General features: G+C 42.0%; 1 protein-coding gene across 6 annotated transcripts; it reads right to left on the bottom strand.

Moving 5' to 3' along the window:
- Positions 1-1,753: 1,753 nt before the first annotated feature.
- On the bottom strand, positions 1,754-11,399 carry LOC149615589 (piwi-like protein 1). Of its 6 annotated transcripts, none has more exons than XM_089856942.1 (10): positions 8,427-8,564; positions 8,231-8,348; positions 7,969-8,135; positions 7,619-7,905; positions 7,187-7,435; positions 6,987-7,047; positions 6,645-6,835; positions 6,262-6,547; positions 6,013-6,194; positions 1,754-2,889 (listed from the first exon to the last, which is right to left on the bottom strand). In XM_089856942.1, the coding sequence occupies exons 3-5, from the start codon at positions 8,101-8,103 to the stop codon at positions 7,240-7,242; spliced, it is 618 nt and encodes a 205-aa protein (XP_089713068.1). In that variant the 5' UTR covers positions 8,104-8,135; positions 8,231-8,348; positions 8,427-8,564; the 3' UTR covers positions 1,754-2,889; positions 6,013-6,194; positions 6,262-6,547; positions 6,645-6,835; positions 6,987-7,047; positions 7,187-7,239. The 6 variants fall into 6 exon arrangements, with proteins under 6 accessions (XP_089713068.1, XP_089713066.1, XP_089713069.1 ...); XM_089856940.1 differs by having other exon boundaries at positions 7,969-8,179; positions 8,244-8,348; XM_089856943.1 differs by lacking the exons at positions 8,231-8,348; positions 8,427-8,564 and adding an exon at positions 11,328-11,399 and having other exon boundaries at positions 7,969-8,199.
- Between the last annotated feature and the right edge of the window lie 5,360 nt (positions 11,400-16,759).

The following is a 16,759-nucleotide window of genomic DNA, read 5'->3' as shown; positions in this document are numbered from 1 at the left end:
TTCATGAGAGATCTACGAGAGATATGCGGTGACCGACTGCAAACACTGATCAACCGGGAAAACGCCGTAGAAATTCTGCTAATTGCAATAAAATACGAAATGGAAAAACTTAAAAAAGTCGCCGTTAAATTCATCGCTAATCATGATATATACATTTTCCAGACAACTGCTTGGAATGAGGCTAACTTGGAAATAACACGTGATATGTTTAGTGCTGCAATGGATGTATTGCGCGATGTAATGCCAGAAGAGGCGCCCGAAAACTTAAGTTAGGTTTCATTTAAGTTTGTATTCTGAACGTGTACCAGAAGAAGACAACAGAATGGTCAACAATCCCCTTATCAATGATTGAAATGAGCTCCTTTTAGAACAATCCTAGGCCTAAATCTAACTTTTTCACGTTCAAATTTGATCAACTTTGGTCAAAACATTGGTTAAATACCGTTTTTTGTATATTTCTAATTCTTGTACTTAAAAAATTAAACAAAACTTATTTTCATGAAAATTTGTGTATCACCAAACCACGTCTAGTGAACATTTCCCTGTAGAGTATTCTAATAATTACTTGCAAAATGTAATAGGACATTTTCAACTCAAAAACGCCCTTTTTGGACTTATCAGACATTATTTATAAAAATAGCATACGAACGGCTTAGGGCCTATTCCATATTAAAGACGTTTCTTGTTGTCAGGACCTATCTTGGAACTTTGCCATCGGCCTTTGCAATGGAGGCCCGAGAAGCTCGTTCCAAACTCAGGTACCTCGGCCGCCTAAAGTTCCTCCCCCAAGTCAGATTGGCCAAACAAGTGTGCGAGTCCATTCGTGCCAACGGTCTAGAGACCTCATGGACTTTCCGCGTCGCGGCGTTGGATAGGAAATATGGGGTCGGCACCGCTAGGGGTGACGCAACATCCTATGACACCTGGGCCAGCCAAGTCGACGGGGAAACAACCGAGCACGCCGAACGGACGTGGCGCTCCGCAATCTCCGCCAAGCAAAGCCTACGGCACTACGCGGCTAAAGCGCATCCCTCAGTGGAGGCCTGCTATGATGGCTCTCACGGAGGAGGCCTCCTTTTCCAGGCACGGACGGGGTCCCTGCTTACGGGTGTCCGCCGCGCCGACTTCGGCGATTACCAGCGCACCTGTCGCATCTGTGGTCCTAATGGCGTGTCCAGAGACGTGTGCCTCATCCGCGACCTCCAATTGGCGCCGTGTCAATCGTGGTAGCCCGTTGGAAGTCGTCCTGGGTCTGGAGGGCTCCGTTTGGGACCACGACGCCGTTCGGGCCATCCTCACGACCTGGTGGACCAAAAACGAAGCCTGGCGACGCGCCCACCCCGACTCATATATACCGCATTTTCTGGACCGGTAGGTCTCAAGGCTTCCGTTCCCCCGCTGCCACCACAAACAGTGTAACATTCGCGCATATTGTTTAACATATTAACTTCTGCTGCGCTCCCCCACTTTTAGGGAGCCGCCCTGATTCAAAAGGGCGTACCATTGTACGGCGAACAATTTAAACCTGTAAACCTGTATTGCATGACCATTGAAGGTCGTGTTGAAGTGTTGCGGTAACTTAAGAGACCCAACTCATAGTCTTGCTTAGCTTTCTTGAGCAAACGTTTGGCAATTTGTACACCCTTTTCCGCCAGCCCATTTGATTGCGGGTATTTGGGACTAGAGGTGGTGTGCGTGAACCCATACTCCTTAGAGAATAACTGGAACTCTTGTGAGCCAAACGGAACGTTATCCGAAAGAACCTCCCGTGGGATGCCGTGCCTTCCAAAATGCTTCTTTAGGCAATGGATGATGGTTGGGGCTCCAAGTGACTTAATGTCATCTACTTCCAGGTAATTGGAATAGCCATCAATTACGACGAGATAGTCCTTATCTTGATAATGAAATATATCAGTGCCCACGCGCTCCCATGGATCCATTGGCAACGGGCGCATAATTAACGGCTCTTGGGGCTGGGTATACTGATACTTGTCGCATGTTGAGCAACTCTTGCAAGTACGCTCAATATCAGCGTTGATATTCGGCCAATACAACGCCTGTCTGGCGCGGCGTCTGCATTTTTCAATTCCCAGATGGCCATCATGGATTATGTCCAGCATGCGTTCCCGGAGCGACGTCGGTATAACCATGCGGGTTCCTTTTAGGTTAACTCTGCGTGCACTGTGGCATATGGGGTTTCCAGCCTGTTCTGATATGGTCTCTAACCCTCGTTAAAACGGGATCCTTACTAGTCTCTTCCTTGATGAGCTTTAACATAGCGTCACTAACTGGTAGGGACCTGAGTACGGAATTGACGTGAACCTCGAGCTCGTCAGATCAATATCTGACATAGCGTAGCGTCGCCGTGAGTTAATGGCAAGCTCGATCTGGATAGAGCATCGGCTACAACTAGGTCCTTCCATTGTTTGCCTCTCGCAACTGTTGATCATGATCGTTCCGAGTTTTACCCCATACTAGAACGTCATCATGCTTGCTTGCTTGACTCCATCAAAAATTTGACTGAACACCTTGTAAAATATTTCAGGTGCCGATGAGATTCCAAAAGGCAAACGTGTGAAGCAGTAGCGCCCATTCGGTGTGTTGAACGTCGTCAGTAACCGACTGTTTTCGTCTAGTGGGATCTGATAAAAGCCAGACGCAGCGTCCAACTTCGAAAAGTATTTGGCGCCTGCTAATTCCGCTTCGATTTCCTCTTTAGTAGGAATCTGATAATGTTCCCGACGTATGTTCTGGTTTAAAGGCTGCGGGTCCAGACACAGTGGGCTTTTCGCCGGACGCCGCGTTTCCAAAGGACTATTCGAAATTTTGAATTTAGAAAATGTAAAATCATCTTTTTCCAGTCTTGTATCGCGATGCCCTGGTTTTTAACTGCAAAATAAAGCTCAATTATTAGAAATTTCGATTACGATGCTTTTCCACCAATTTAGGCTATTTCTTAAAAATTCCCGGGTAATTTAGGCTATTTTTTAAAAATTCCCGGGTAATTTAGGCTAATTTCTTCCGGACCTTACATCCCTACTTTCAAATTTCCCCCGGAGCTGATAAGCCCTACTGGCAAATTTCCCCGGACCTTACATCCCTACTTTCAAATAATAATAACGGCTTTTATTTCGGAGAAATCCTTTCAGATAAAATCTGGTTTACAAAGGTGTCCTTATAATTTAAATTAACTCAAGACTAAAATAGAATAAAAAATACATTTAAGTTTTTAAAAATTTAGTTAACTCTTTTTTAAATAGGGTTATCGATTCAATGTTTTTTAGATATTGGGGCAGCTTGTTCCATAAGGTTATACCGCGAAATTTTGCACTTTTTTTTCTTAATGTTGTTTGAAGGTCTTCTACGTGGAAATTATTGTTGCTGGATCTAGTTGAATGGTTATGCATTTCCGTTTGTTTAGTAAGGAAGTCGTTCATATAGGCCGGAGTTTTCCCCTTATTGATCTGATAAGCCCTACTGGCAAATTCCCCCGGAGCTGACAAGCCCTACTGGCAAATTTCCCCCGGAGCTGATAAGCCCTACTGGCAAATTTCCCCCGGAGCTGATAAGCCCTACTGGCAAATTTCCCCCGGAGCTGATAAGCCCTACTGGCAAATTTCCCCCCGGAGCTGATAAGCCCTACTGGCAAATTTCCCCCGGAGCTGATAAGCCCTACTGGCAAATTTCACCCGGAGCTGATAAGCCCTACTGGCAAATTTCCCCCGGAGCTGATAAGCCCTACTGGCAAATTTCCCCCGGAGCTGATAAGCCCTACTGGCAAATTTCCCCCGGAGCTGATAAGCCCTACTGGCAAATTTCCCCCGGAGCTGATAAGCCCTACTGGCAAATTTCCCCCGGAGCTGATAAGCCCTACTGGCAAATTTCCCCCGGAGCTGATAAGCCCTACTGGCAAATTTCCCCCGGAGCTGATAAGCCCTACTGGCAAATTTCCCCCGGAGCTGATAAGCCCTACTGGCAAATTTCCCCCGGAGCTGATAAGCCCTACTGGCAAATTTCCCCCGGAGCTGATAAGCCCTACTGGCAAATTTCCCCCGGAGCTGATAAGCCCTACTGGCAAATTTCCCCCGGAGCTGATAAGCCCTACTGGCAAATTTCCCCCGGAGCTGATAAGCCCTACTGGCAAATTTCCCCCGGAGCTGATAAGCCCTACTGGCAAATTTCCCCCGGAGCTGATAAGCCCTACTGGCAAATTTCCCCCGGAGCTGATAAGCCCTACTGGCAAATTTCCCCCGGAGCTGATAAGCCCTACTGGCAAATTTCCCCCCGGAGCTGATAAGCCCTACTGGCAAATTTCCCCCGGAGCTGATAAGCCCTACTGGCAAATTTCCCCCGGAGCTGATAAGCCCTACTGGCAAATTTCCCCCGGAGCTGATAAGCCCTACTGGCAAATTTCCCCCGGAGCTGATAAGCCCTACTGGCAAATTTCCCCCGGAGCTGATAAGCCCTACTTTCAAATTTCCCCCGGAGCTGATAAGCCCTACTTTCAAATTTCCCCCGGAGCTGATAAGCCCTACTGGCAAATTTCCCCCGGAGCTGATAAGCCCTACTGGCAAATTTCCCCCGGAGCTGATAAGCCCTACTTTCAAATTTCCCCCGGAGCTGATAAGCCCTACTGGCAAATTTCCCCCGGAGCTGATAAGCCCTACTGGCAAATTTCCCCCGGAGCTGATAAGCCCTACTGGCAAATTTCCCCCGGAGCTGATAAGCCCTACTTTCAAATTTCCCCCGGAGCTGATAAGCCCTACTTTCAAATTTCCCCCGGAGCTGATAAGCCCTACTTTCAAATTTCCCCCGGAGCTGATAAGCCCTACTTTCAAATTTCCCCCGGAGCTGATAAGCCCTACTTTCAAATTTCCCCCGGAGCTGATAAGCCCTACTGGCAAATTTCCCCCGGAGCTGATAAGCCCTACTTTCAAATTTCCCCCGGAGCTGATAAGCCCTACTGGCAAATTTCCCCCGGAGCTGATAAGCCCTACTTTCAAATTTCCCCCGGAGCTGATAAGCCCTACTGGCAAATTTCCCCCGGAGCTGATAAGCCCTACTGGCAAATTTCCCCCGGAGCTGATAAGCCCTACTGGCAAATTTCCCCCGGAGCTGATAAGCCCTACTGGCAAATTTCCCCCGGAGCTGATAAGCCCTACTTTCAAATTTCCCCCGGAGCTGATAAGCCCTACTTTCAAATTTCCCCCGGAGCTGATAAGCCCTACTTTCAAATTTCCCCCGGAGCTGATAAGCCCTACTGGCAAATTTCCCCCGGAGCTGATAAGCCCTACTTTCAAATTTCCCCCGGAGCTGATAAGCCCTACTGGCAAATTTCCCCCGGAGCTGATAAGCCCTACTTTCAAATTTCCCCCGGAGCTGATAAGCCCTACTTTCAAATTTCCCCCGGAGCTGATAAGCCCTACTTTCAAATTTCCCCCGGAGCTGATAAGCCCTACTGGCAAATTTCCCCCGGAGCTGATAAGCCCTACTGGCAAATTTCCCCCGGAGCTGATAAGCCCTACTTTCAAATTTCCCCCGGAGCTGATAAGCCCTACTTTCAAATTTCCCCCGGAGCTGATAAGCCCTACTGGCAAATTTCCCCCGGAGCTGATAAGCCCTACTTTCAAATTTCCCCCGGAGCTGATAAGCCCTACTTTCAAATTTCCCCCGGAGCTGATAAGCCCTACTTTCAAATTTCCCCCGGAGCTGATAAGCCCTACTGGCAAATTTCCCCCGGAGCTGATAAGCCCTACTTTCAAATTTCCCCCGGAGCTGATAAGCCCTACTGGCAAATTTCCCCCGGAGCTGATAAGCCCTACTGGCAAATTTCCCCCGGAGCTGATAAGCCCTACTGGCAAATTTCCCCCGGAGCTGATAAGCCCTACTGGCAAATTTCCCCCGGAGCTGATAAGCCCTACTGGCAAATTTCCCCCGGAGCTGATAAGCCCTACTTTCAAATTTCCCCCTTCTTCTTAACTGGTTCTTTTTATTTTTATCCATTGGTTTTACCATTAGCTTTATTTCCATCATTCCTCTTCTTCATCTCTTCTTGTTTCCATTCCTTCTCCAAAAAAGCTTCAAATATGGTTCTGTCCTCTTTAAGTAATTGCTTATATTTTGCATGCACATTATTGCAGGAGTAAAATGAGGGTTTCCCCAAATACTGCTTAGCAACTTCATGTTCTCCAATCCTGATATTTAATAAACATGTTTTTAAACACCAATTTAAGATAATTTCATTTAAAGCGCGCATCTTACTCGTGAAAAAAGCAGCTTATTTTATGTGGAATTTCTTCAAAGTAAGGGAAAACGCAAAATACTTCATTGTAACAAGCAAAAACATCTTTCAAATCATAATTTTTCATACAACGATCTTCTAAATCTTCAGAATCTTTAAGCTTTTCACGAAGCTCTTTTCATCTTGGATGATCTCGAAATTAGTTTCAAGTTCCAGACATCGAGATTTTAACTTTTTCCTTGCTTCATGATCAAGTTGGAGGTACTCTGTCATTTCGTTAACCTCCGTGAAGTCCGTCCTGAGTAGCTAAAGGATTTAAATTATTTTATTATTTAATCACGGTTAGTTTTCGGGAAGAAAATAAATGTTTGATGGCGTCCATAACAACACGTTGTGCATTTACCTCCAAAGCATAAATGGCTTCGAGGAAAACATCTTTTTGGGCGCAATTTATCGCGCATCCTAAGATGAGCCGTAATAAACATGTTAACTGCGTCACATCTTGAGCCTCTACTATTTCATTGATTTCCGGCAACATAATACGTCCAAATTATAACGACGTATACCGTTAAGCACTTCATTTAAGTTACGTCGCTAAATAATAAAGTTTAAAATTATTATTTCTCAGTTGAGTTCCCTAATGCGAACAAGCCATTCGGAGCAGAAATATTTTGGCTCGCTGTAGTTTATTAATATTAAAAGTTGAATATTTTTAAGCAAGCACTAAGCAAGCATGTGTATTTACATTTTAGCATCAGACAATTCAAAAGCGGTGCTATCCTCACTTGCACTTGGAATGTTTTAATCTAATAAGTGATTTAATTTTAAATATTTTCTAATCAATACGTAATTATTCAGACAAAAACGGGTAGATTATTTTATTAAAGGGCCATTCTAATCTTCCTTCCTTCAACTTCCTTGCATTAACAAAAAGCCAAAGCTTACCCAAATTATAAGATTGTCTAGTATATCCTTCATAGAGTCCATCTCGGATGAATTCAAACAACTTGGTGGAACGTATAAGGAAAAGAACTTGGAACGTTTAAGTAAAAGAACTTGGAACGTTTAAGTAAAATAACTTGGAACGTATAAGCCAAAGAACCTTCCGCCTTGTATTCATATATAGCGTATTCCAGGTGGAAGACTTCTTGAAGCCTACGATTCTTTTGTTGAAACAGTTTTCCAACCACAGAGCTAAATTTGTTTAATCAAGAATTAAGAGTCTAAGAATACTACAAATTAAAAGTAAGTACTGTAAGATAAAAGTTCTCGCAGACGCGACGCGAAGCCTACAAATTAAAAGTACTGTAAGATAAAGCGACGCGAATACTAAAAGTTAAAAGTAAGAACTAAAGAATTAAAAATCAATAAAATTACATTTTTGGAGCGGCGACATTCATCTTCAAAGGTCCGCAAACCCTCTTGAACGTTTCATACAACTCCTCGCAATTAGGACGATCGCGTTGAGTCGAAATCATCGCGAACTTGTCCATATGACGAGGATTATGCATGGGCTTACTCCTCATGTCCTTGCCAAAATCCCTGTCTTTGGCAGTAAACTCCGACCTTCCTTGAATGATTTTTTCTTGCGGAACAACGCGGCCTTTCAACTGCAATGGTTCGCTTCCGTAACTTATTCCCCATTTTTCCATATCCTCTTTAACCTGAATAGTTAATTAAGTTAGTTAAGAACGCGACGCGCCAATTAAAATTTGACAATAATTTACCTTGGCGTTGGTAAGACAGCGATTCATGAAGCTCTTGACCATTTCAACGCGGCTTCTAGGTCCGGGACGAGTCGTTGTCGCCACTTCCCTCATCAAATTGAAATGGCTTCTCATGATGTCGGTTAAACCAGTCATGACGCACAGTTCAGGAATCAAATAAACGACGTCTTTAGCGTCCGAACGAAAATCTCGTTCTTTAGGTTGAAGATCACTAATGGTAATATCGTATTGCTACAAAACAAGAAAAAGAAACCGTAGATACCATTATTTCATACAACTTTATGAAAACCGATTTCCACGTTTTTTCGCCCCAATTTTTCCACGTTTCATCGCCCCAATTTTTCCACGTTTCATCGCCCCAATTTTTCCACGTTTCATCGCTCCAATTTTTATAGAAATAGATAAAAAATACCGCATGTCACCCAAAAAGAACAAGGAGAAAGTTCTATTAATGTTACCTAATTGTGATATTAAGATTATAATATCAACAAGCCATTTTCCACCTTTCCTAAAAGTGTGATTCCCTTTTAGAATAAATATTGGTAAATTAGACCTAATTTAATTGAGATCTTTAATTATACTAATCTGAAACAATTTGAATTAAATTCAATACAAAGGTCCAGTTTACATTAAGAACAAACTAATTAACAATATGCGCCGTGTACCCATTAGTTGGTAACCAATCTTTACCACTCAAATTCTCACATGACTTTGACTATAGTCGAGGTGACTACGTCAAACTCAACACTCTACTCTCCACCTCCGACTGGTCTCCCCTCGCTCGGCTTCCGATTGAACAGGCGTGGACTTTCTTCAAAACTACGCTCTTCACGTGCATCTCAGAAGCAGTACCACTCTACGATCACCTGGCCTCTCGCACTTCCCGACCTTGGATACCGCTTTCTACTAAACGCGCCATACGGAAAAAAGAACGTCTGTGGAAGAAACTCCGTCGAGCTATCGCTTCTAAAGACAGCCTCACCCATGACCGCCTTCAACCATTGTATAAATCCCAAGTGGGTCTTGTCAAATCTCTTCTCCGAAAGGCGGTTTCCAGGACCCAAGCGCGCAAGTTGTCTACAATCAAGACCAACCCACGGGCTTTCTACCGCTTCATCCGTCATCAATTACGTTGCCTGCCTTCGCGCCTCAATATCCGGTTGAACAACGGCACACCCACAGACTCTGATGAAGAAATGGCCAACTGCCTCAATGAAACCCTCTCTAAAAACTTTAACTCGAACCCTCCGGACCTAGCTGACTTACCTAATAGCCTTCCAGCCCAAATGCCTGATTTTCTCCCTACATTAGCCGATCTAAAACTCATCCTCCGTAAACTTGACATAAAAAGCGCCTCTGGTCCTGACGGGATACCGAACCGTATTCTGAACCATTGCTCATCCTCGCTAGCTATCCCTCTTTTAACCCTTTTTACAACATCCCTTACTGAAGGCACTCTACCATCCGACTGGCGTGTTGCGCACGTAACCCCCATATACAAGGGCAAGGGTAGCAAAAGTGACGCCCACAACTATAGGCCCATTAGTTTAACTTCAACAGTCTGTAAAGTCCTTGAAAAGTGTATTCGTTTGCCTCTCCTCCAGTTTGTCACGCCCTACCTAAGCGAGTATCAACATGGCTTCCTCAATAATCGATCTGTGGAGTCAAACCTGCTTACGGCTTTTTCCACCTGGCTATTGGCCTACGATGAGGGTCATCAAGTCGATGTCATATATCTAGATATTGCAAAAGCGTTCGATTCGGTTCCCCATAAACGGTTGTTGGCCAAGCTCAGAGCTTTTGGTCTTAACAATAATATATACAGGTGGATTAACTCGTACTTACTAGATCGCATCCAATCTGTGCGCGTTGGTGACTCTCTTAGCAAGTCCCTCCCTGTAGCTAGTGGCGTCCCCCAAGGTAGCGTTCTAGGACCCATATTGTTCTTATTGTACATTAATGATCTACCATCTCAATTATCCTCACAGTTGTGCCTTTTCGCGGATGATCTTAAAATCTTTCGGGTAATTAAATCATACGACGATGTTCGTAGTCTTCAATCTGACCTTAGCAAGCTAGAAACTTGGACCTCGCGGAATGGCCTCTTATTTAATAGTCAGAAGTCATTGTTACTCACTATCCACCATACCAAACCAGATATCGATTTACCCTCTCCCTATTACCTTGGTGGCACTAATATCAATAGAGTCCATGAATGTCGGGATCTAGGGATTCAGGTGACATACAACCTCAAACCACACTCTCATATAATGCGAACCTGTAGCCGTGCTAAAGGCCTTCTCGCGACCATTAAAGCTAACTTTCGCAGACTACCCCACCAACTTCTTACGCGCTTATTCAATTGCTATGTACGACCCCTACTTGAATTTGGTAGCCAGCTCTGGAACCCCTCCTTGATCCGAGATATTAATTTACTCGATAGTGTCCAGGGTCGTGCGTCTAAACTTTCCAAATCCCTTTGTCACCTACCTCGTCAATCTCGACAAACAGCGCTAGGGTGGTCTCCCCTGTCCACTAGGCGGACGTACATAGACCTTGTAAGTCTCTTCCGGGTCCTTAATACTCCCGGGCAAAATTATTTTATATACCCTCATCACTCTCACAACACCCGCGGACACCCACGCCAACTTTTCCTTCCTCCTTCTCGTAAAGACCCCCTGAAACACTCCTTCTTTAGACGAACTATTCCCATTTGGAACTCCCTACCTCCTGAAGTGGTCTCCCTCACATCTCTGGCGCAATTTAAATTGGCACTCAAAAAGTCCCTCAATCTCTAGCTTTCCCAAAAATTTGGAGCTGTAAGGCTAACTACTTAAGCCCTAGCTCGGCAACTAAACTGGAGCAAAAAAAAAAAAAAAAAAAAAAACATACTTTCAAATATTTCTTCTTCAGAGTCGTCTAATAATAACACCCCATTTGAGTTTGTATCGCGTAAAGGGGGGACTAAACTATATCTCTTTTTCAATATCATTCGCTTGCAATCAATTTTGCCATAACATTGCCTTAATGCTGAAACATTAATCAGATTTTGATTGATTAATTAATTAATTACAAACAATGTCCCTATTGGTTTTTACCTAAATATTGCCACTAAAACCATAATTATGACTCGATCCTTCGAGAATACCACTCTATTATTAATAATTAACGTAATTAAGTGTGTAAACAAACGATAATTGAGCCTAATTGTAACATATGAAAGACCAAGGCTTACCTCTTTGAAAGCAAATGGCAAACCAAGTACACCGGCACCAATAAACGATATAAATATATTTGCAGTTATTTTATTTTTATTTTTATTATTTATTATTATTAATTAAATTAACTAAACTACGAACCCAAATATAATACTACACCAAGTTTGTTTTCAAAGCGACACAGATAATCCATTTAACCATCGTGTGCTAAACTGACCTATTGCACATGCGCTGTTAACAAATACGGGATGTTAACAAATACGGCCGTAACAGGGTGAGAAATAAGGAAAATTTTTAAACTGGTCATTTGACCAGTAGAGCCCAAGGGTTTTAATTAAAAAACTGGTCAATGACCACTTAATATTTCTACATACTGTCAGAGCTGCACTGAAATGGTTCTAGGTTTTATATACTGTTTATTTGTTTTATATGAATTGATTTCTATATCTCACTCAAAAGTTATAGTTTATATATGTTAAAGAAAATAATTAAACTTGGAACCTTTAATGGAAACATGTTCCATTTTAATACGAGTAGAATTTTCTAGGTTTGAAGTGCTTAAATTTGTTGCATAAAAACAACGCACATCGCAGCTAGTCTACTAGGCACTGGTGCTAACTAAAAGGCTTGTAATTTTGAAGTGAGTGAGTGAGTGAGTGAGGTAGGTCATAGATTCGAGGAGGTAAAGCCAGGGAGGCCTGGTGGGGCGCTGCTGTCAAAGGGGGCTTAGTAATGCAGACTAAATAGGAGTGCCTAGATGGAAATAAGTCCTAGCTGCAAAATTAATTAACCACCACCGAGTGTACTTAGGACTTCAATTGACTCGCTCCCCCTCGTTCTCCTTGAGTCGAACTAGTTATCTCTCTCGAGCTGTAATTAAGTCTCTCAGTAGCATTAATGCATTTCATACTTATGAAGCGAACATATCACTTATAAACTTATGCTCACGTGATTCCGAAAATAAAGAAATAATAAAAACAATTTTAGCTAATGATATGAATGTTATTTATTTCTTCAAGGTTTATTTTCAAATTAATTTCCCTGTTTTTTCCCTGAATTTCCCAGGGGGTTTCTAAAGGTCTGGCAACACTTTTTAATAATTTTGAAGGTCCCCCTGAAGTGCGCAAACTGTTACGCAAAGGTTTTCTTACCGAAGCATATCGTAAAAGTGCCAAGAAATTAAAAAAGACCAAGAAAAAGATCTTAGAAGAACCCCAGAAATAAACACTGCGCGATGATTCACTGTAATCCACCTAACCGTAACCAAAGAATATTTTTTAAACTTTAACTTTAAACAGAGTGGCTTAGCTATACGATGCCACGATATCGTGATAATACAATAATAATAATAATAACCAAGAAGTGATATCTAGTTTATTAGGGAGAAGGTATAAGATTCCCAAGTATTCGCGCGGGCCAAAATACAAGGGGGGACGTAAAAGGAGGCAACGGGCTATTTCGCCTCCTCTCCTCAGTCGGAAAATATGACTGTAATTTTTTTCTCATTCGCGTCGCGCTGACGTGCACGAGTTTTCAAGAACCAATAAGATGCTGGCTGGTTGTAATTTAGAGGCTGGGATTAACTCCGGACCTACGTAATTTGGACTGGAGATAAAGCTGCTAGAAATGTGGCGCGAATTTATACCTTCTCCCTAATAAACTATAGATATCACTTCTTGGTCATACTTACTGTTCATTCATGTTACTTATGATAAAAGGAATGAACAGTTGTTAGTTCCAAAAGAAAAAAGGAACCCAGTGAAACTATACATTATGGGAAGCGTTAAGGAATTTCTCAATGACAATTATTAAAAGTTGGATGGTAGAAAAAGTAGCTGAGGTATCTTCAGGCTAAATTTAAACCATCATACAGTCAGCCAGCCTTCATAATGCTTAATTATCGCTCGTGTTACCCTTGCTATATACCAAACCAACCCAACAGCGACCCCTGGTTTCATAAAAGACGCCAAAAAATATATAAGAAGAAAAACTTTGAAAAACCACGTCATATCTAACCTTACCTAAGAGAGGCTAGAGAGCCCGGGCAAAAAAATACCTAAAACTTACATATGACGACTTAAGCCTGGAATTCATACAGCTACTAGTAATCATCGCGTAGCCAGGCATTTTCAATCAAGGTATCTAGGCGTATTTATGGGAGGAGCCTAGACTAATCATTTAACACTGGCACAATTATTCTTATTATAGCTGTATGAATTCTTCGTTGCAGTTATACTACAAACTTTACTGGAGAGTTCACTAAAAATCTCGAGGTATTATTAAAGACACTTCCCTTGTTAAGAGTGTTTTAAAGATCTTAATCAGGAGCTGTTAGTTTTTTTAAGTTGCTATTTCGGATGTATCTTAAGTGTTACGAACCCTAAATTCCGCCGGAGGAAGGGGATTGTCTATGAGAGGAGCTGATAGAGAACAAGCCAGAATCATTCGTCGCCAACTAAATAAGATCAAGGATAGCAGAGAAGCGATGGCAACCCTTACTAATTCGCGACATTACGTTTAAACCCCCCCCCCTTTGCCCCCTCCCCAATAAAAAAACAGTCGCGTTGTCTGCATGTTAACACTCTCAATTCCTTTAACTTTACTTGAGACTTATAATCAAACAGAATTGTCTTAGTACATGAATAGCTGTTACTACCAAATGTTATGGACAGTACTTTGAATTGGGGTTCCCAGAACAGTATAAGAGCCCCTATCCTTGACACATGTACCAGCATAGAGGAGTGGCTCGATTCGACACAGTTTTGTTTAAGTAATTAGAACTTAGGGTACTTACAATGTCTCTCCACATTCATGAGTAACATGCCTTCGTTGGAACATCTGGAATCTCGCACCCAAGCAAAGAGCTTTCTCTGTCGTCCTAATTGGGAACTGGTCCATTCTTTTGGCGCTAAAGAAAGTGGTCCACCCATGACCGGTGAAGGCAAATCTTGACTGGCAAAAGTGGCGTTCTCACCAAAGTCGATGACGATACAAGTTTTGATGTCTCGAATCTCCAATCGACTCAAAGCTTGCGCGTTATCTTTCTGAAATTAATATTAAAAACAAATTGAACTTTAACCCCGAATTAATTCCATTTAAATATAAAATACAGGATTTTATAGGACCGTTCCCTAAGAATTACTTCTTCAAATAACCCCACTGTAACTTGTTTAATTTTTACGGTTGCTTGACCTAGCTCTTAAAGTAGCCAAAGGGTCAGGGTAAAGATTTGGAGCAAAGTTTTCTTATTTCTTAGTTAGGCCATAACGAGGTTATATCCTTACACGTAAGGGCCCTGTCCTCAGGCTAGACGGGAGACCTTTTAATCACGAAGCTGTCTCTAGACTGTCCGGGGTCAAAAAGAAGGTTCCTTCCAAAAATTCCTTAATGTAATTACCAAAGAAGAATGTTTTCCCTTCATTAAACAAATACTCGGGGGTTCTGCGGCTCGAGCTCCGGCCTTAGCCCTAGCTGTGGGCAACTCGAAAATTAAAGGAATAGTACAGCTACATAACTGATTAAACCTTAATTAAAAGAACGGCTTCCTTTTTCTAAATATAAAAATAATTAAATATTAAAATTAATCAATAAAATTAATTATCTCTTATTACAATATGCTAATTACTACATTTAATTAGTCATGATTAAGGACTACTGTTTCGTCATTCCCCCGCCATTGGTTTAGTGCATGGCGTCTGCTAGCCAGAACCACCTTAGCTGTATTTTTCCTTAAAGTCTTTGGCTCTTAAAGGACCCGAGTCGACCCAAGTCCATGCAGTATCTCAAAGGCTTATCCATAGTATAACCTTAAACTGATACATACTTCACCCTAGACCATTTCGGCCCATACCTTTTCTTACACAAAACCCCCCAAAACACCCAACGCTACGAAAGTCTTAATTATTTCAACACACGTCTTACGTTGAAATAGTCCATATTAATTTACAACCTTGGATTGGGCCCGAATTTCTTTAAGAAAATAAGGCAAAATAAGGCAATAATTACGGGCATATTCAGGCTGCGAAAGTTACTTAATTAATTTGATGAATATTCCACGCTTTTAATGATTTCCAGGCACGAGTTTTATGCAAATTAATGAATATCTTGAGCCAACATACAAACTTTGGTTTTTGGCAAGGGAAAAGATATCTAAATTATTAGTTACTGAATTCTTTGTAAGATTCTTCGCTTACACTTAAAGTAGTTTGTTTATAATCATAATAATAATCACACCGAATTCGTTAAGACCCTTGCTCTGTTTCTGTTTCTGTTCTGAAATTCAATTGATGCAAGTTCATAAGATATGTGTGTTCCTTCCATAAGTTTGTTTCATTAATATCTGGTGATGACAAACTGAGAGGAGGTAAAGCAGCGAGCTAGGCCTGGTGAGTGAGTGAGGTGGCGCTGCTGTCAAATTTGGGCTTAGTAATGCGGACTAAATAGGAGTGCCTAGATGGAATAGGTCCTAGGATGCAAAACTAATTAACCACCACCGAGTGTACTTAGGACTTCAATTGACTCGCTCCCCCTCGTTCTCCTTCTCGAACTAGTTATCTCGAGCTGCTGTAAGTCTCTCAGTAGCATTACGACAAAGTATAGGTAGTGCATATCATACTTATGGAGCGACCATATCACTTATAAACTTATGATAACACCACCAAAACGTGCGTTGGTTGGGGGTCCATTCTAGCTATAGGACTGTCTTGTGGTTGATATGACATTTGAGCAGAAATAAGAGACCATATAGGCCTACCCGGGATCTGGGCTCAATTCCAGAAAGAAGGCCGAAACGAGGCTTAGAGGTTTCTTATCTTTCACAAAAGATGGATTCTTATCTCTGTTGGCGCGGGATTTAGGGGCTTAGACCCCCCATTGTGTGTTATTGTAACGTATATACGACTAACAGATCTACTATTTAACCCCCCACCAAAAAAGGACAAGGGTCAAAGGTCAAAATCATTAGGGGCTGTGTAGTATGTTATTGTTTTGAAACTAATATTGAAGCTTACTTAAACGCAATGCAATGCAATGTAATTTTATTTAGCTTCGGGTTACTATGCCTTTGACAGAAGCGCAGAATTGAAGTCCTAAGTACACTCGGTGGTGATTAATTAATGTTGCAGCTAGGTCCTATTCCATCTAGGCACTCCTATTTAGTCTATGCATTACTAAGCCCAAATTTGACAGCAGCGCCACCTCACTCACCAACCAGGTCTCCTTCGCTTTACCTCCTCTCGAATCTATGACCTACCTCACTCACTCACTCACTCACTCACTTCAAATTCATTACAAGCCTTTCAGTTTGTCATGACCAGAGATTAATTAAACAAACTTATGGTGAACATACATATCTTATAAACTTATGATACTGCATGCGCAAAGAAATAAGTTCTTATATTTTTTAAATCGTATTAAAGAAAGACTGATCACAAAAGTACTTCCGTTTTTGGACGTATAACTCCCGGAACGGTCAATAAATGTCCGAACAGAATAGTATATATGTCCTTCATTCAATTTAAAAAAGGACATAACAATAGAATTGAATCGTCTTTCTATTCTATAAGGGGATTTCA

This window comes from Phalangium opilio, unplaced genomic scaffold (assembly GCF_054372755.1).
Source record: "Phalangium opilio isolate 3A_F unplaced genomic scaffold, DU_Popi_V2 ptg000217l_1, whole genome shotgun sequence".
Classification (NCBI taxonomy): Eukaryota; Metazoa; Arthropoda; class Arachnida; order Opiliones; family Phalangiidae; genus Phalangium; species Phalangium opilio.
Note: the sequence above shows the minus strand (reverse complement) of the source record. Positions and strands in the feature narration are given on the sequence as shown.